Here is a 20433-nt window from a genome sequence, read left to right as displayed (position 1 = left end):
GAACAATGTAAGTAAATCAAACACATAAGATGTGATGGTTATATGAGCTAAGGAAAAGATCCATTTAGCAAACTCAGGGCCCCAGTCATAATGACACCATCTTCAGTAGGAGGATATTGCAGCAGCAGATGCACTGGAAAATTCAGGTCAAAATCTGATTTCAGTTAGTGTCAGGATAAAGCAAATTCTCTCTGCTGACATTCAAGAGATTATCTTGGATTTACACTGAAGGAAAAAAAGTAGAATTTGGCCAAAGAGGTGGAATAAACAAAGAAGTCATCTCACAACATTGTCTCATAGGCAAACACAGACAAACATTCAAATGGCAGCTATATATTTTCCTCCTTTTGATTCTAAATGGAAATTGCACTTGACCTGCTATTTGTACTTTTAAGAGCGTATCATCTCTGATTTAAAATCTTGACTGATTACTGCAAAAAATATGTTCCATTAAGCTAAAAGCTGAGTTGAAACACTTCAGAGAGAAATGAAATATAGAATATGAAGCAAGACAACAAATTAAAGAAGGGTAAATGCTGAGAAGAGGTTGTGGTGTTAAATAATAACCACACAGCCGTACCTTTAGAAGCAGGCAGCTCCCATGGATGACTGCAGGGAATCAAAAGGCAATAGGGAGCATACTGCAGAAAAAGTCTCTCTTCTCATTTCAAGGTCACAGAGACATCCCACCAACAGAGTTGGACCTCTAGATATTTCACTCACTAGCAAACATCATGTCACACTGGAGATGCTGCATCAGCCTTATCCTGCAAAACATATCTGCAGGCACAAGACTGCACTCCCCAGGTAACCTATCTTTGATGATGAGGCTGAACAGAGAGGGTCACACCACATTCTGGAATGGGTCCCAGCAGAACAGGCAACTCAGGATCACCTCACCACATTGAAATCACTGAGTTGGATTGACTGAATCCAGCCATGGACAGCAGGATACTTAGCATATAAATTATTAAAAACTTTCTGCCCATAATTAAAAAATTCAACGTGACAGAGTAAAAGTGTTTCCCCTCGGTCACAAACAATAGGTCTTTTTACCCCCATATGTGACCATTACCCCACCTAAGCTGACCTTCTACACTGCACAGAGCATAGTATTGAGCTAAATGACTTGTGCTTAGCAGAAGACTGCCTCCAGAAAGTGACTGCACCAGTCTTGATTTGAAAGTCTGAACTATCCACTTGTTTTAATGTGTAATCATTTTCATTGCTAATAAAAATGCATGCCTTTTTCTTTGTCTCTTAATCATTAACTTGTCTGGTTTGCACCTCCCTTGGGCTCCAGGAGACTTCCTCTAATAGCTCAGCAGCCTTTTAAGATCTGGTATTAAACACACATAATCAACACTCTTCTTACTCTTCTTGGAGAGGCAAAGAGACAGAAGTCCCTCCTCCCAAGAAAACATCCTCTCCAGTTGTTTTCATGACTTTTCTCTGGAATATTTTCAACAACCTTTTAAAATAAGTTGTTTCCAGTTGTTTTTCCTAACTGGAAGGCACATTCTTTAATCACTCTTGACAGGGTTGTGATAAAAACACAAAATCAGCTCCTTGTATCTCTGCACATCCATATATTATGCCAGTCCTTTTAAGGCTGGGTTTCCTAAAGAGCACAAAAATTACACAGTTATGTGGTATGCATGACAGTGTCTCATCTAGAACACCTCACCCAATTACAACACCATAAGTGCTGTAAGTCTCAAATGTGTTCCCACATGCCTCATGAGAACAGCAGAGAAGATTTAGGGGGAGCCTGAAACACAGTCTCACTGCTTGATGGACGCTAAGAGCCACAGCAGACAGGCTCCACCATCACCCTTCACTGAACTACCAACACCAGAAAATCCTGTTGTGTTACATGCCCACTTAAATCATCTCCTGAGTCTGCTTTTGAGAATACTGTCCAAAATTTTGCTAGCAGTATACATGTGGAACAGTCCTGATGAAATTTGTTGTGCCAGGACTCCGAGAAGAGAATGAAGACCTTCAAGATGCCAAGCGAACAGGCAGGGTAATATTATAAACATACTCACAGTTGCATAAGAAAAAAGTAGTCATAGAAAAGACTTAGCTTGTGATGTGACATGAGGTGCCATAGAAAGACATTTTGCAGGTTTCTTAATTTCTTTTCCCACTATTTCTATTGCAATTGTGAAGACTCAAATATTTCTAAGATCTTGCTAGAAAAAACAGGTGTAAATGGCCAAGTGATTGTTTAGATAGTATTCCAAATCTGTACAGCATTTCTCATCCACATAAAAGGGGGGGTGGAATTTCTGATGGAATCCCATAGCAGAAGGATACAAAATCACTGTGAAGAGCAGAGAGCAAGTCTAGACTGATGGCCATCTGGTTATGCACTAGCAGCACCTCTACAGTTTCTACAAGCTATTGCCAGAATAGAAATTTTGGCACGTTGAAGTATCTACTCTCTAACATGGCAATAAAAGCCAATAACAACGCCTTTTTTTTCCTGGTAACCTTTTATAACCTTTTAACTTGTCAGCCTTGCCTGGGTCCAGAAGTAGGCCAGCTCAGTTGCATATTTCTGATTATTTGAAGTATTTATCACATACAACATTCATTACTTATTATTCTATATATATTTTTGTGTAGTGCTATTGTTGTTTAATTTTTACCATATAGCAGCAACAAATGCTCATGCAAGACTGGTGCCCACATGTTGTAGGTACAAACAAATAAACAGCATGTTTACATGTGCTCCCCAGGTACTCTACTCTAAATGAAAGGTCCTGGTACAGGCTATAGAAAACTGAGTATGGAGGATCCAGAATGAGGCCAGAAAGGCACTTGGGCCTTGCCACATTACCTGTGCAAATACAGCTTCTGAAGCATTTTGATTTTTGCTTCTTTGAAAAAAAACCCAGTTTAATTCAGCAGTTGTAAAACAGTTATCCTTGAGCGGCCATCAGTGATTTGACAGGTTTTTCATAGGCATCAGAGTCTAAGTGGACCTTAAGGATATATTTAATGGTCAAATTGAATAGGAAGTGATCTTCCAGGAAGAACTGAAGGCATTTATGCAAGGCAAACCACTGATTATCACAGGAATGGCATAATTCCCAGGCACGCACTTCTTACTTGCCTGGAGATACATCTGATGAAAAATCAAATAAATCTGTGATTGCTGCAGCTTAACTTTTCAGTTGCTTCTTTTACAACTTAAATCCTCACAGGATCTATACTTTAAACCCCAGAATTTCTATCTTTCTGGGTTAGAATTAGGCTTCCTTATGTAACACAGTGCTGCAGGTCCTTGAAAGATGCCCATCCCTCTCCCGACTGCCCACAGCAGCAGGAGCACCATAGCTCTTACCCGTTGTAAACTCATTTTGCTATAGCTTGCATGGCGCTTCTCACTTGGCTGAAACTCAAGTGTTTGCTATCTTTTGGGGTTAATAATTGATTTCTGGTGAGACCTTTGATTTTTCTCTTTTTTTACTGTAATTGATTTGGTTTATTTGGCCAACCTTCTCTCAGCTTGACATAAGGCCATACTTGGTTAGACCCTTACACACAAATAAACATTACTTAAGAATAAATTACAATAACAATGCTATCATTGTTTTAAATGCATGAGCCTTATGAGTTAAATTCACCCTTCGGGAAAAAAAATAATAATTAATTGACAGTTTACCCATACATAAGTTTGCCCTTGCATACTAAAACTAAGGTACACAAGGCCTTCAAGCCTTAGCAACCTAAAAATGATCTTTTACATGTTAAAACAATTGGAATATATCAGAATATCTGAAAGCTAGATTTGGCCCTCTATTTTCAGAATAAGTAGCAGGTATTAATCACCCTGCATTTCTCTTTCTATGCTGCTTCCAGCCTCCTAAAAGCTTTTCAGCACAGTATATTAAATCTGCTTTAAGCAGAAAACTGTATTTGAATTTTGGCAAAACACTGCCTTTGCAGATATGTATGCACTTAATTTGTAAATGCCAATCTCAATGCACTTCTTCCAAACGATTAATGATTGTACAACTTAAAGGCTATTGTATAAAACCTCTGCTGGTATTATTTTACAGCGGCAAATCTGGTCCATCTTCCATGGAGACTATGATCTCACCACCAACACCCTTCTCTTAATTCAGAAGATGAACTGCATGATACTAACCTTTAGAGATCTTTGCTATAGAAACAGAAGTACTCAGCAAAGGATGGGGGAGTACCATGTAGCATGTCTCATATAATAGACACTTGCAGAGGGGGAAGGGCTAATAAAAATACTAAAAATATTTACTCTTTTCTATCTCTGTTTTCAGAAATACACACAGCCCAGTACAAGCATCTCAGGACACCAGTCTGAGAAGCAGGACCTGAAAGAAACTTACATTCAGAGACTGAGTCATATTCAAGCCTGGTGGAAGTGGGTATAAAGGTGAAATTCAAAGGAGATTGCTTTGGTTTTGATGTACTTTTCTCTGCTTTGCTTTTTGTCTTCTTATTTTAAAAGGAAAAGGAAATAATGTTATACCTCAACATGAGGAAGTGTTTTACTGGTGGCCTTTCAAAAAGAAATATGAAAAGTAAATGGAGCTTTCGAGCCTGTGAAGGAGTAAACCATACTCTTGGCTCACAGTCCCAAATTCTATCCCCTTATATAAAACTTAAGCACATATCCAGTCTTTACCTTTTGATGAACTATTTTACTGAAAGACAGCATAGCATCTGACAAGCCATGCTAGATGGCTAGGTCTGCCCTGTTGCAGCTAATTATGCATAGAAATAAAAGGGAACATTAGAGAAAATATCACAAGAACATGACAGAACTCAGTCTTTTATAGATCACTTCTGAGCATATTATTTACCCTTTTCCTAATATTTTTTTTTCCTTCTACAGTTCTATCAGGCTGCACTACACTGTGTGGCTTCCTGTGAGAAAAGCTGAATCTTATGCATTTTTTATCTTATAGTTTGCTTTCTTTGGGCCAACTGAAGTAAACTCCTAAGCAGAAGGTTAAGTCTCTGCCCGCTTCCTTAACTGCATACAGTTAAGGCTTTGCTGCTACATGGTTATTTGCTCTTATGATTCTGTGTGTACCACCTCCTTTCCTCAGTTTTGCCATAAGTGGCCTTTAAACACAGAGAAAAGTTTTGGGTTTGTCTGAATCTGAGGAGGACCCAAAAATGACACATAAAGGCATTGGACATTGCAAACAAACAAAATATAAAACTTTCCTCACCCTTTGATTGGATTCTCACATTATTCACTGAAAAACAAAATCACTAGACAAAAGAGAAAACAAGTCTCAAGTCTTTCTATGCACTGACAAGGAAAGAACCTCAGTTTGCCCTCTGTCTTCTGGAAACACAGAAGGGGTTAGCACTAACAATTATACTGTCCCACAGCCCCATGTGACAGGAGAGATGACCAAAACATTATAAAAGATGAACGAACCTGAAAAAGCGGCTACTCCCTTTTACAGACTTGCTCTCCTTCAGCATTTCAGCCTTCTTCCATGATGAGGCACTTGTTCTGCTTTTGTTCCACTGACAGGCCGGCACACCTTTCTGCCAGGGCATGCCATATACAGAGCCTTATGTCCCTATTGGGCATTTCCCCCTTGGCCTCTGCTACTGTTTCAGAATTCCAATGTTATGATGTAATTGGCAGCATATGAGTGCAAAGCATACCCAGAAAATTCATCTTTATCCCTGGGCTGTGACAGATACCTCTACGGCAGCCACAACACAGTCAAAAGATTATTACATTGTACTAGCTTCAAATAGAAGACCTGCAAGTTCTTACTTACAGGTCAACCAAATGAAGTCATGAAGGGTTTGCAAGACTGAACATGGTGAGGCTTTTTTAGGATCCTCAAAAATTGCAAAGTAAAGATGGCTTTTCTTTTGTCTTGTTGCAAATGCACTGGGAAAAAAAGTCTTTCTCTGTTTCCACATTAACATAACACATGTTTAACTTTTCAAGCTTGAAAAAAATCTGCTTACTACAGACCACACATTACCTCCTCTGGTATCCTGGTTCTTCTGTCCTCCAAAGTACTAATACCATAAAGTGTATGTTTATACAACACAAATTATTCCATGTGTAAAGGTCATGAGTTTTTTACAGTCTGGGTGACTTCTCATCATTTTTCAAGGTCTGACAACCCCCCCAAATCCCGGGGAAGGATGCAAATGAGACTGTGCCATGCTCCTTGCATTGAGATTTGCTTATGCAAACAACGGTGCTCCTGCTTGGAACTGCTCTCTAAATTACACTAAACTACAGCCCAGCCAGATTTGAGAACACTTTAAATGGCAGCAAAATGAGTGCCTATTCTAATTGTCCTGATAGAAAACACATTCTTCCTCATAATATATAGAGAAAAGAAAACCTGTGACTTGTCAATGGGAACAGGAGGACTTTACAGGTAATTTCTCTTGCAAAAGAAAGTCATGTATTTTCTCTTCTCCTCTCTTGGATTTGCATGTTATTTTCACATAACAGGAAAGCTAACACATCTAGCAAAGAATATGAGAAATCTCCTTCCACTCACTTGAGCTCTGGATTGTGCTATCTGTCAGCTGAAATTATGTTTCTCTACATTTCAGACAAATGAACAGGAATACGTCTTCTTTGCTAAAACAAGTTTGGTGAGGGAGCAGAAGTCTCCACTATGTATAGCCCCTTGCAACTGGTCTGCACAACACGCAGCCCAGGGCCTCTTGGCCTTTAGCAGACCAGAGCCAATGCCATGCTATGTATGTCTCCATGGCCATGGACAGTGAGGCAACAGTCACAGACGTAGCCGGTCTGTCAAATGGAGGTACATTTAAAGTAGCATCAGAGAGTGCCTTGGTTCCACCATGGACAACAAACCCATGCATCTGTCTCTGGGCAAAGCTTCCTTCAGATATTTGTTTAAATAAAGGCTTTGTAAATTCCCAATAAATCCCCTCCCACATATCAATAAAACTTTATTTTAGAGAAAAAGAATGAACACAGATACATTAATCAAAAGTTAACTACACAGTATGTCGGCATCTAACGAAAAAGAAAGACCTGTACTCCTTTAGGATAACAACAGCTTCCCACATGGTCCAGTGTAATAACTGTCAAATCCCCTGTATCAACAGTGACAAAACAACAACAAAGGGTATCTTTTAAAGCTGTGACCCATGAGGAAGTTTAGGACAAGTTCAGTCTCTGCCAATATGTTTTCACTACCTAAAAGCATCTTGGTTTTGACTTGATAATTACAGTCTGCTGAGCCAAGCAGCTGTCACTAAGGAACAGGAGCTGCCCAAATGAAGCAAAATGCATAGAAGTTTACTGCTGATTTATCACACAATAATGAACCCAGTTACAGCCTTTTGAGGCATGGAACTGAAAAACAAAAAGAGAGAGGGAAAAAAAAAGAGGAAAGAGAGGAAGAAAGAGCTTTGAACATTTTGTTCCAGTCAGTTTCCAAGAATGAAGAAAACACCAGGCATGATTCAATCAAAGGATGCCCTCCCACAGACCCGCTGTTGCTGGAGAAGTGGTCACTGGGTAGATAACTGAGACACGTATTTCTCAAAGCACACAGACCCAGTCTTTGCTGAGACATGAACTCTAGCTGATGGCAGCACATATACATACCAGGGCAAACAAGAACGGCAGAAATGGCTGAATGAACTTTATTCAGAATCTGACATACGATGTCAGTATAATGAATGTGACCTAAAGAAGAGTATTACACTCACAAGCAGTCTGAGTTGGCAGCTCTGACCAATTAGTACCAGTTAATTTTATGTTGATAGCTAGTACATATATATGATATTCTGTAAAAGCTTAATAGCTGTCACCATAAAACATAGTTCTCTTTCTCCCCTGTGCTCCTCATATTTGGGAAGTACTTTCAGTTGAATCCTCTTCAGTACTTGTTGTAGACTGAAATTAATGCAAATGTAATTCTGGCAGTCTCTGCAAGACACCAAAAACGCATGGAGCAGAAAAGTTCTTTTCTCAACTAGCATCTCTATGACTATTGCTCTTAAAAACCAAAACTGTTTTGTTCCAACTACTGTACACCATGATATTTACAGCAACTGTAGTCTCCACAGAACTAAGATAGGCAAAATGTAGGGTTTTTCTCTCCTTCCTTCTGAAGTTCAAGTTCTCTCCCAGAGCAATAAATACCAACTGCCTACATAGTCATGTACTTGGGAAACATTTTAAGCAGCAGTAACCAACACAAACAGCTGCTACATTTATTGAACTGAATGGCAGACTTCCTGGTGTGCTTATCAGTAACGGAAATATTAAAAATTGCCATAATTTTTATTGTTACTAATGGAACAGCTAGATTTTTGCCTCAAGTTGCTGGAACTGACAGTTGCAGCTAAGGAAATGGGTGTTGTCCTTTGGTACACACCCGGTCTGCACTTAGCTAAAACACAGAGATACACAAAGCATTATTATTAACCCTCCAGACAAGACGTTACCATGGTACATTAACAGACCACCTTACAAGCAGTGTTTATTAATTACTGCCCCCTGCAAGACCACCACCAGCAGGAGGGCAAGCACAGACCTGCTTTTAAGAGAGACCTGTCTGAAGTCTGTTGCGAAGCTGGAGGGATAATTTGCCTTTTGGTACTCCAACATCCACAAAATGGCCCTCAAGCAGTTTCCAGGACTCTTATTTCTAGCCTCCTTCTGGTCAGAATTTTAAAGAGAAGAGGAAGGGTCAGAAACTAACTATTGTTTATAAACAATGTCAATACTTGTTGGGTAGTCTTTCCAGTGTTTTCCCACATACAACAGTCAACTAACTTATAGGTTAGTGTGTTGTTTTCACCATTGCTTGTCACATTTATTCTTTCCTTGTAACATTTTCTTCAGTAAGAGAACTGTAATTCAGCCACATGTTCCAAGAATATAACAGGCTCTAACTGCAAAAATAACCACTATTGATATTTGCATTTTTACTTACAGAGAAACTACACAGAGGCAACATTGTTTGCTTCTGAAACCTAGACACGCACACATAGATGAAAAGGTATTTGTCATCAGCGCTTTGGCAAACAATTCTTATGAGCTTCTGGCAAGTGAATCCCTTTCTGGTTGTTTCCCCTACCTAGAAAATAAGGCTAGAAATGCATATCTAGATGTTTCATAATAGTGGTGAGGATTTTTTTAAATATTAATTACTTTCTATTTGAACAGTGTCACAAAGCTATAAAGTGTAGAGTGACGTATTCGCCAAGGTTCTTATTTGGTATATTTTGAAAACAATGGCATAAACTCCTTGCTGCCATCACTTTCCTAATTTCAAATGCTCAAGTGGAAGCTCCTCAGATATGTATTTGGCTTCAATAAATATTTCCTTGTAATTTTACAGATTCTGGCCTCCTTAAAGTGTATTATAACATACTCAAAAAAAGAATATAGTGTTGTCTTGTATGTCATGAAAGTAATCCTCACTCACAAAATGTGAGCTGGGAAAGTGACTGGAGTTCTTCTAGATTAACAGTCACAAAGAGAAGCTGCTAAGAAAACAGTTAAGAAACCCACAGCATGCCCTAATTTAAAACACAGACATACACAGAAAAAAGACTTGCCATGAACAAAAGAAAACATGAGGTCTGCTGCTAGCTAAGTACCCTTATTCTTTGGTTATTCCAGTCTGTATGTTGCTAGTTTACAGTATTTTATGTACTATCCTGCATAAAAATAAACAGGCCCTCAGGGATTAACATACCACAATGAACACTTCAAAACTACTTGCAGTAGCTCCCTTTCCACACCTTCATAGATGTAAACAAAAAAAGATTTCTGAACAGGAGCTACTGGAATCACTTGCCTTCATAATGTGGCAAGTAGGCATTTGAAATGCCAGTTGTTGTGGAAACTAAAGAAAATGGAAAATTGCATCCTAATGAGGGCTATTCTAGCTAAGCATCTGAGAAACATCATCAGGAAAAATTTCTTCTTGATACTATTTTAAAAGGTTTTTTGCCCATAATTAACCAAGTTGAAAGCTAGGACAGTAGCTAGGAGCAAGTGGTTTGAAAACCTGCATTATCCTTGCTAATGTACAAAAAGTACTGTGCTTTCACATGTAGACCTTGCTGGAAGCCCTAGTTAAAGACAGTCACAGTTAGCTGTGACAACTCCTGCTCCAGTACAGTGCTTTTAGTTCAAGTCCAGCTCTGCAGGATTCTGATATAACTTTCCCAAAGCAGTGACAGACTTGTCACTGACACTGAGGAGAATCTGAAACAAGAAGTCTCACAGAAAAAAGGGACATCTTGCCTCAGAAATACCTCAGATATTGGACAGGTTGTGAGTTTGAACAAAAAGACGGTACATACACAGAAAAAGTGCTTGCTACATGCTGCAACTCTCCACCTAGTAACTCATATCTGCAGATATATATATGCAGAGAGGATGATCCACATTGTGGAGTTTACTGAGAAGGAACACAGTGAAGAAATAAAATACAGGCAGGGTACAGCATGAACTCTGAAAAAAAAAAAAGAAAAGGAAGATGACTAAACTGCTCCAGTTGAAAAGAAGAGGCATCTCCAGACCTCAGTTGATTAGTACTGCTAATCAGATTTCCCCATTTTCTCACTTAAACATTTTAGATCCTATTAATTTAGATTTCTTCATTATGAATAGCCTTTTACAGCTGATCAAGAACAAGACAAACATCTACCCTGCAAAGACTTCACTTAAAGATTTTATGCAACATTTTAAATAAATACTGCGCCTAATATAGCAAGACTTTGTCCATATCCAAACCAATGACTCAAGCCACTTGTCTCTGCATAGTGATTTTCTTTCTGTTAGAGTAGACAATCATATTTGGGATATATTTAGAAAAAAAGACAGAAACTTTTGCTAGCTTCTATATCACTACTTCTTAGTGACTCAACTTTATTTTAATGCCACATATTGCACAGCTGCCAGCCTGTTGCAAATATTTCTGCATCCTATTTAGTTAGTTAACCTACAATTTCAGAAGCTTGTGATCTCTTATGGAAGTTTGCAGATGTAGTCCCCTCACCCTCCCCAGCTATAGCATGACAATGCATGCCAGAACATAGGCTCTGGCAGACTTTGGAGATGAATGTGGAAAGGTTACACAATTTTGCAATAAATTCATTATGATCAAGCAGCACCAGTTAAAGCAATCACTCTCCTGGCCAAAGAAATAAGTGAGGAAAAGAAAAAACAAAAAACCCAAGTCTTCACTTTTCTGATGTCCTGTTGCATCAAAGCACAGGTTGCAACAAGCTGAGAAAGTATAATGTGCTTCAACGTCTTTTTCAGTTGCTATGGTACAGTTTCTTATGGAAAATTCCTTGTTCTGCGTGATGTTTTTCCTGCCTCATTTGGGATGGCAGAACCGTTCCTTGTGTCACCTGAGAAACCGGGCTGTCAGTTTCCACCTATTGGTGAGAAAGAAACTCATCAGCAGCAGAACTCAATGGAAAATTCCTTGGTTAGAAGTTTCTGCGCTGGAGGCCAATATGACACGGGGGAGCAAGGATGGATGGATGGGCCAGGGGATGAGGGTACCACACAGGATATCTGGCTTACACCTCAGGGTCAGCCACAGATTTCCTGTGTGATCTGGGACAAGGGATTTAATTCCCAAGACTCCCTGCTCATATAGGCAGGACAACCAAGAATCCTTCCCCCATTCTTCACCCCACGTGTGAAGCCCCAGGTCTGCAACCTGTCCACAGGACAACCAAGTAGCTCCAGGTTACAGGAGTGGGGTCATAGTCCAAAAGCTCTTCAGGTAGGGGTTATTTGCAGATGCACAGTTCCCCAATGCTTTGTACAGAGAGGTCTTGTTTGGATCTCAGGGCTCTAAAGTAATGGACAAAAGTAATGACAAACAATTTCATTGTTTTCTGTTGTTAAGGAAAAATATCAATAAAGGTAAAGAGGAAAAACTCAACTTTACTTTACTCCAACTTTTCCAAGCAGGAAAAAATGTTTGGCTTTTGGAAGAGATCTGCAATCTATTTTCTGCATAGATAATACTGAAAACTGCCAGAAACATGGTATAAAAATGGTACTATAGCACCACACTAGTGACACAGAGCAATCAGGGATAAGGGGAATTTCTTTAATGGATTAGTTGGAAATAATCTGATTTTAATATGACATTTTTTCCTGCTGCAATGTTTGCCCTTCCAATCAAAAAATAATTAGATTCTACCACTTTTGATTCATGACAAAAACAAAGCATGGTTAAAAAGAAAAACTAAAAAAAGGTGTTAACATCTTATATGCAGGTGGATACCTACGGTATTTCATGCCTAAATGGGAATGCCTAAATTCCCATGGCCTCCCTGTGGTGGTGAGAAGAGCTTTTGACCTCTCTGAGGAAATGGGTTTTGAAAATAATAAATGTATAAGTGATTGAAAAGAGACTCCTTTAGTAATGTCTGTCATGAGAATGAAGAGCATTCAAAATGTGACAATGCAATTTCATTCCACAGGACAAATTTTCTGGTGGTGCCAAAATTTAAAGCTCCATTGACTTCAGTGGAGTTTCACCCTTTAATCCAAGAATGTTTGGACTTGTTGGATATCACTTGCAGTAACATACAATCCCTTTTGTCTTTTAGAGTCCTTTCCCTTACCAGATAAGTTCAACAAGAAAATTAATGGAAACAGGGACAGGAACAACAGAAAATATACTAATATTTAACTGAACACCAATCAGGACATTCAAAATTCTGATTCCCACAGCACTACTTTCAGCATAAAGCCAGTCAAAAATTTCACTAAGAAATATTAATGACATAAAATAAAGTTTCAAAGATTTGGCAGCAGAAAAATGATGATTTTTAGTTATGTTTTTGGCTTCCTAAAACAAAGAATAAAATTTAACATTCCAAAGTGGAAAAATCCTTCCCCTCCCCCATAAAAAAACTCTTTCCCATAATTTTGAAATATTTTCCCTGGTGAATATTTAAAAAGAAATAATTTTAAAAATACCAAATTATTTAAATTTTACTGAAGATGCACATGTTTTCCATTTCAACATTTCAGATTGAAACTTGAGATAAAATTTAACCAAGTGCCCTCTGCCTTCACTTACATTTTAAAGCTGAAAGTAATGGGAGGAAAAGTCCATTTTTGAACAGGTTTACTTCTGTGCATTTGAAATCTCACCTACTACCTTGAAACTCTGGAGGGGGAGGAGCTGTACTGAAGTTGGAATAATTCAGTAAAGGCTGCATTATTCTGGCTGTACAAAGTGGTAAAGTAGGACCTTCCTCTCACACTTTGTATTATGGTGGAGGAACCACCCTTTCAAGGCTGTCATCAGATGAAGAACTGGTTGCCAGTCTCATACAGAAGCCTATGCAGGATGCCTGCTTCACTGATCGTTCTCCTCATTCTTATCCAGAAGCTACCAAATTTGACTCTCAGTAAACTTACCCAGTAAAAATCATGAGCAAGTCAAAGGGATGCTGAGAATGGAAGTCAAAACTCAGCTTTAAGCACAGCAAAGTTTTAACCAAGATCTAATGAAGTTATAGAAGTTCAAACCAAAATCCAATATTTGAGTACAACTTACTTTTGACAAACTTTAGTTCCTGATCTGAATTCCGTGAGTTAAAAGCAATTGCTCTGAAAATCTCTCCCAGACTGAGTAAATAATAAATATCAAAGAAAGATTCTGCAATTTAATTGTTATGCTACTGCAAATACTTGTCTACATACAAATCCTTTGGAACAGTAAAAGTTTTGCATACAGAAGTATTTGTGTGTTAGAACAATCTGGATTATGATGGGCCATCTCATCTTCAGTAAGGTTGGTGCTGTTATATTAATATTCCTGATACAAAGAAAATCTGAAGAACAGTTTCTCTGTTTTTCAGCAACTAAAGCAAATCATGATACCTATTAAATACCCAATCCCTTTGATAATCACAAACACTCTAATAATCTTTCTCCTTTTATCTCCAGGAGCACAAGTAGCAGCTGGTGTCTGGAGGTGGGGGTCATGGACAGATACAGAAATAAACAGTGACCCAGAAGAGAGTTTTGTTCTTCATCTGTCTTATACTCTATTGATCTTTTCACACTCTCCAAAGATCCATGGAATTTTATAGTTATGACCATAATGAAATGCTATCATGGACCTAAGATCTCTCTCCTGAACGTCTAGATAAGCAATAATCATCAATTTAAAAGCTATAAAACCAAATCAACAAATGGTTAAAGCCACAGATAAAAGGCTCTGTCATGTCAACGTCTAGTTCTGTTCACTGGGGCTGGAGAGGAGTGTGGGTAAAATTCCCTTCCCAACCCAATCATCCTGGCTGTCAGGATGAAATGTACAAAAAAAGAGAAAACTTGATGAAGATATCAGACTAGTGAAAGGCAATTAAAAAAACTCTTAATCAAACACTGCTGCTTTTAACAAGTCAGGTAATGTATTAAATGCAAAGCCTATTTGCCTAAACCCTTTTGCTCTCTGAATCCTAATCCTGAAGTCGGCAAGGACAGAACCTCGGCAGTGACCTCAATCACTTGAACTCCGAGCAGTATAGCTGCAAAATACGACTTAATCAGAGTAAACTGCCAACAGGCCTACCCTTTTGTCTTTCTTATCTTTTATTTCCTTTTTCCTCCTCCACCCCCTCCTTCCTTCTCTTTGTTTGGGAGAAGGAGTTTTATACACATCACAGTCTCACGAGGTGCCACTTCTTACTGGAGGTCTCTCTGGTTATTGCTCGAGTACACACAAGATGCAGGCTTTTGTATTTTCCTACTAGTTTCCCAATTGTCTGATCATGATTTAGCAGTTTTATCTTTGTGATGTTGGTTCAGTTTTGTCCTTTCTAATGAGTTTTATCAGTAATTGTGTCTCAGAGTTTATATTCTTGATGCCAGTGTCACCCTCAACATGCTTGCTGGCATAAACAGCACCTAAAGATAAGAATTTTTTCTCCGTGTTTGCAACATGGGAGGTATTCCCTGTAGCAAAGCCTGAGGACATACATCAAATTCTGCCCATACAGAGCAGCTGCCTGTTAAAGGTAACAAGCAAAATGTTAAAGAGTTTGCATTGCCTTTTCTTTTTTCCATAATCTTGCTATAAGAGAGTATCACATCAAGATATACTTTGTATTTTTTGCATTCATGTACAGGGTGCATTTCGCAAGTCTTTACATTATTTTTCCCAGATGTTTTGCTCCATCACTTTTCATTGGGTTGAAGAGGAAGGGAGAAGAAACTTTTGTCTCCTATGAATCAAACTATCACCTTCTGGAGATCAGACTGAGTACTAGCTGCTCAAAAGTGTGATTTTATTTAGAGTAATCCTACAGCTTCCACAACTTAACCACACACACCAAGAACCTCAGTAATTCAAGTGTATCAGAATGCAGAAATGCTTAGCTTGCACAGTATTAAATGGCTCATTAGTTTACTTAAAAGCAATAACCCAAAAGCTAATTCCAAATACAAAGAAAACAGTACTTGCTGGGTTTGGCTCAAATACGTTCAAATAGGCTTTGACCTATAGCTTTCTTAGCCTGATTAGCCAGAGACTTAACATGCCATGCAAAACTCCCCAAGTTCTACTCAGCACTGATACAGCCTCTCAGAATTTCAAGCAGAAAGCTGCACAGGGAACAAAGGGCAGCTTGTGACCATAGAGGGTTTATATCCTAGCTTGTAAACTAGTATTTCCTTTTCTTATTATAAGAGTATGAAGATCTAGGAAAGATTTAAACTCAAGACTCATTTCCATTTAAAGAATTGTCCTTCTTTCCTAAAAATGAAAACTCATCTTTGAGAAGCTTTAGCTAATGAACAGTGTGCATTTTAACATGTATGCTTGTTTATAGTAGACCCATAGAGAAATGCCACAGAAAGCATAACAAAATGTTTCTTAAAGGCTTTTGCAGACATTTAGATGGGACAACTGGTCTGATGAGGCAAAGAGCTCACTGTGGGTGGGCATAGCCTTTTCTATATGATGAAGAATAAATATTACACAGTCAAGCAAGAGACTCCATCCCAAGGCTAGACCAAAAAAACATTCAAATATTTCTCTGTACACTTTCTCTCCATTATTATGAAAAACACACTACGCTCTTCTGTGCTTCTCCAATAGAAAGTGCTCTCCATGTTTCTGTGTACATATTCTATCAATAAACAGATGCTGCAAAGTTGAGATGGCAAAGTTGTCTTCTGCAGGACCAGTGAACACCTATGTGCTTTATTCTATCTTGAAAACACCCTATCTTACAGTCAATAAAATTTACCAGTTCAAAATAAATCTCTTAACAGTTTGTTTAATGTTGCCATTTACCACAGTCCTGTTTCAGATGTTGAGGCCAAACTCAAAACATACAGAGATCAAGAGGTAGGAAAGACTCACTGGTTAAAATTAGAAATCTGTTCTGAACTGGGCCTCTAGAGGAAAGCTCTCACTGTAAAGAAAAGTTGAAACTACTCTTGTCTTTCTTATTTGGTCAAAGGTTGGACTAGGGGATCATGGAGGTCTTTTCCAACCTTAATGAGTCTATGATTCTATAATTTCTAAAAGATATTTTATTTTGGCACTGTGTTTATTCATCAGTGTGGTAAAATTCCAGGGTTCTCTAAAATGCTGCCATTAAGAGAGGCAAAAAATTGTAAACCTAAAGTGCAGTACAACATTGTGGTAAAGGTGGGAAACCATTTCCAGCAAGGAGATGTGCTACATCAGAATGCATAATGCAAAAGACTTCAACGAATTGGGAAATAGTCATCTTTCTCTTCAGGAAAAAAAAATCTAAGACAAAAAAGAAATATGTTCTCTAAGGACTGTGTGAATTTGAGTCTTAAGTCTGTGCTCCTCTATCACATCTTCAGCACAAGAACTGTAATTTACTGTGTTGAAACCACACCTCACTGAAAACATGCACCTGATCTCTTGTCTCAGAGTTGGGCTCAAGACTGAAAGGTTGAGTTGATAATAGTTGGTGACAAGCCTCAAGGTTGAGTTAAACACAGAGCTCTTGAGCTTCACCTCTGATGCCTGCTGGGGCTGGCTGTGGCAGCTGAAGGAGTCCAGCCCATGAATCCACCCTCCGCAGTGGTGGCTAGAGAACTGATATGACTTGTGCCAAAGGCAGTTTTCACCTGTAGTAAGCCATGGGCTGCAGAAGTTGAAGGACGGCAAACGTGCCTCTGCTCCTCCCCTGAAACAGAGGTTGGCAGCAGTCCCTTCTCCAGGCACATTGTTAAAGCTGTGGGTGTTCAGAGCCCTCAAGGCAGTACCAAAGGCTCAACCCCATGATTCCACGGGGTGCAGAACACTAATGGACCTCTGGTGATGCTAACATTGTTTCACATCATGACCTGCCAGGGCAGATGAGCCTCAGCTCTCTCCTGCAATGGCTGGGGATGAGCTGTGAGCCTTTGGCCTTTGACCTTCTGATCTCTCCTCTCCTCTGCTCTCCTGGTCCTGAGGGTTTTGGTCACAGGAGGATAAAAATATGTTGCTGTTAATGTCAGGGAAGGTGCTATATAGCATTCAGGGAATATCTGCTTGTTTATTAGACAGAGTTAGTATTTACAAAAGGACATCAATATGTCACTGAGCATTAACCAATCTTCATGTGTTAGAAGACCTGGAAAAAATACACACCTTAAGGTTTATTGGATACTTATTTAAAGAAAGGTTTCTAATAGCTAATATTTTAAGGTACTAGCAGAGTTACTATTGTGATCCACTGTAGCAATTTGTCCACTTCCAAATTGAGGAGATCCTCTTGGAGCCTTTTCCTGCACCCAATGCAACTAACTGACTTTCAACAGTTTCCAGCAATCAGGTTTCAAAAGGCATTTAGGTAGTTAAGGTGAAGCCATCATTTACTGGAATTTCACAAAGTACTAAGCTGACTAAGATGCTGAATTTTACACTTCAAAGCTGTTTAGGGCTATTTCAAAAATTAATTACTTGATTTTTTTTTAGCACCGGAATGCCCTTTCATGGGCCTAGCTGACTTCTGAAAATGAAATTTAGATTCCCCAAATGCAGAAACTACAAAAAAACCAAATTCCCCAGAGTATTAATTATACAGAGATATGCTGCAACTTAGAGAAATAGGCAATAATTGGTATGCATACACCACATATTTTTACTAAATGCAAACAACACCTCCATGCAATATGTCTTCAGTTTAATTGTTTAATTGCCCCCCAAAGGTACTGGGCAAGTCGCTACCAGAGGTCCTGCAAAACTTTTCATCCACAGAGCTTTAACAACTTCAGACCTTGTTGCAGGGTCTTGACTTAGGTTATTTGACGTGTATTTTCCCCTGCAGCAGTTTTGTACTTCGATCATGGTGAAAACCTCTCAATCTGCAAATTATTGTCTTCAATTCTTATGGGCATTGATGGGCTAGAAGTAAGACCAAACCAGTGTTCACTTCACACCAGATCTGTAGGCCTCATGATTCAATCCACATTTTGACCTTTGAAGACCAATAACCCATCCTCTGTGGAATGTCTGGCTCAATCACAGGCTGAGAAATTCACACCAACTCTCACTGCCAAGTACTACTGAGCTCAAGGGCTGCCTGTCTCTCTTCCTGCCCCTCAGTCATCATCCCACAATGTAGAGGTCCCTTCCGCATCCTTAACTGAGAAAGCAGATGGTAATAAAAGTTGCTCTCACTTCTGCCCAACAAACCAAAAAAAAACTAGCTTAAGAAAAAGCGACAAAGGGAGGGCTCTAAAAATGTTCGTAAAATACATTTCAGCTGTTGAGGTTTTATTTCTACTCCTTAATGACGGAAAAGTGTTCTGGAATTGTCTATTGATGTAATTGTAGTTTTTATACAAGTTAGAAATGCTGAGCTCAGGTATTTTATTATACAGAATATATGTCTAAACTAAAATGGGCATATTAATTAAACACCTTAGAACTTTTCCCCAATTGATTTTGTAAAACATGAGAAGCCTGTTAAGAGGTTAATTAACAAGCTAATGCTGAAAAAAAAAATTTGAAAAACATTACAGAGTAATATTGCCAACTGTGTTACTTTTATCTCTGACAATATTTTAAATGTCTGTTCAGTTCCACTTACTGCTGGTCTACCCTATGCTTGTAAAACACATGCAGCTAAATCTGAGACAATGAGGAGCTCCCCAGCAAAAACCTATGAAAACCAAACATACTTAGACCTTATGAACCTTGTGGCATTTTTGCTGGGAAAGGTTCCTCAAGGCAGATGATAATCAAGATGCAGAGGCCACAGAATAAAAAAGATGTCTGGGAGATCAACCAGCAAGAGCAGCTGATATGCACTTCTGGGTGAGAGCACAAGCTTTCTGCATCTCCACCCTCAAAGCCACCACCAGTGGGATACAGTGGGGAAAGCAACTATCTCACAGAATCTGACAGCCAGCATGCAAATGATGTAGTAAAGGGAGGGACAACACAGAGCAAGTGAACTCCTGCTGGGTGTGTGGACTGCCTCGCAAGTCACCCCCATTCATATACAGAAACACAAAGGCCATGCATATATTCAGAGTGGGCCACGGAATCTTCTGCAGATGGCAGATCTGCAAACTTGCAAAGCCAACCACATGGTCTACTGCAAGATAGAAACTGCTAAACCTCTCTCAAATGTCAGTCTTAAAGCACTAACAGCCTTAATTCCTCAAAGACAGCTGCTGGTAACAGTAGTGAAGATGTTAAGACTGTGCTTAAACACAGTTGAAAACCAACATGGCTCACACTGCAACTGCAACAAATACTACCCTGTCTTAACTGATGCTTACTGTGGACAACTGTATTCGTGATAATTCTCTCCCAAAATTCAGCTTTGGTTCGGTTTATGCTCAGAGTTAAGTGCATTTTTACACACTCATGTTTCTTAATAATGATGCACTAGCTTGGTGGTGAATTCAAGAAAATTCGAAGTAGGGTTTATGAAATAATTTTGGTTACAAAGTTACTTATTTATTTCTAACTTTCTCAGACTTTTGTATTTATCAGACTTCAAATTTCTCGTTTTATTCTTATTTAGACTACCTTGCTTCCCTGTGTTTCTCAATTTACCAAAACTTTCACTGACACAAAGAAATAAATCCAAGGTCCAATCCTGCTCCCAAGCACAGGCTTATGATAAGGAGGTTTTCAGAATGGATTACCCTTTCTGCCATTCAGCTTAATGTAAGTACTACCCATGCAGGTTTTTGTATATAAAATCAACATCCATACAACTTAGCATGCAGCACAGAGTCTGAAAGGCATAATTTAATCATTACAATAAAAATGGTGCTATTTGTCATTTACATATTACTGATTTAGCTAGGTGTTTTGGTGCTAAGACACTGTATGTATTTCTGATACAGTTGTACTATCAAATGACAAACTGAATGTAGCCACAGAGATTAAACCTAATGTAAAAGCA

General features: G+C 38.8%; 1 protein-coding gene and 1 long non-coding RNA gene across 8 annotated transcripts in view; one reads left to right on the top strand and one right to left on the bottom strand.

Moving 5' to 3' along the window:
* Positions 1-12417, top strand: part of LOC116780657 — a 29890-nt gene extending 17473 nt beyond the window's left edge. For 2 of the 5 annotated variants that reach the window (XR_004354555.1, XR_004354559.1), the window contains exons 3-4: positions 4311-4426; positions 6604-9819. This is a non-coding gene — a long non-coding RNA (uncharacterized LOC116780657). Of the gene's footprint in view, positions 1-4310; positions 4427-6603; positions 9820-12291 lie in introns of those variants that run through there. The other 3 variants (XR_004354558.1, XR_004354557.1, XR_004354556.1) reach the window with 3 other exon arrangements.
* NTRK2 (neurotrophic receptor tyrosine kinase 2) overlaps positions 1-20433 on the bottom strand; it is a 208360-nt gene that overhangs the window by 62388 nt on the left and 125539 nt on the right. Inside the window, exon 14 of one of the 3 annotated variants that reach the window (XM_032675909.1) lies at positions 10884-11433. The exons of the other annotated variants lie outside the window; for them this stretch is intronic. Within the exon in view, the coding sequence (XP_032531800.1) occupies positions 11423-11433 (11 nt within the window). The 3' untranslated portion in view covers positions 10884-11422. Of the gene's footprint in view, positions 1-10883; positions 11434-20433 lie in introns of those variants that run through there. 3 annotated transcript variants of the gene reach the window in all.

Source organism: Chiroxiphia lanceolata, chromosome Z (assembly GCF_009829145.1).
Source record: "Chiroxiphia lanceolata isolate bChiLan1 chromosome Z, bChiLan1.pri, whole genome shotgun sequence".
Lineage (NCBI taxonomy): Eukaryota > Metazoa > Chordata > Aves > Passeriformes > Pipridae > Chiroxiphia > Chiroxiphia lanceolata.
Note: the sequence above shows the minus strand (reverse complement) of the source record. Positions and strands in the feature narration are given on the sequence as shown.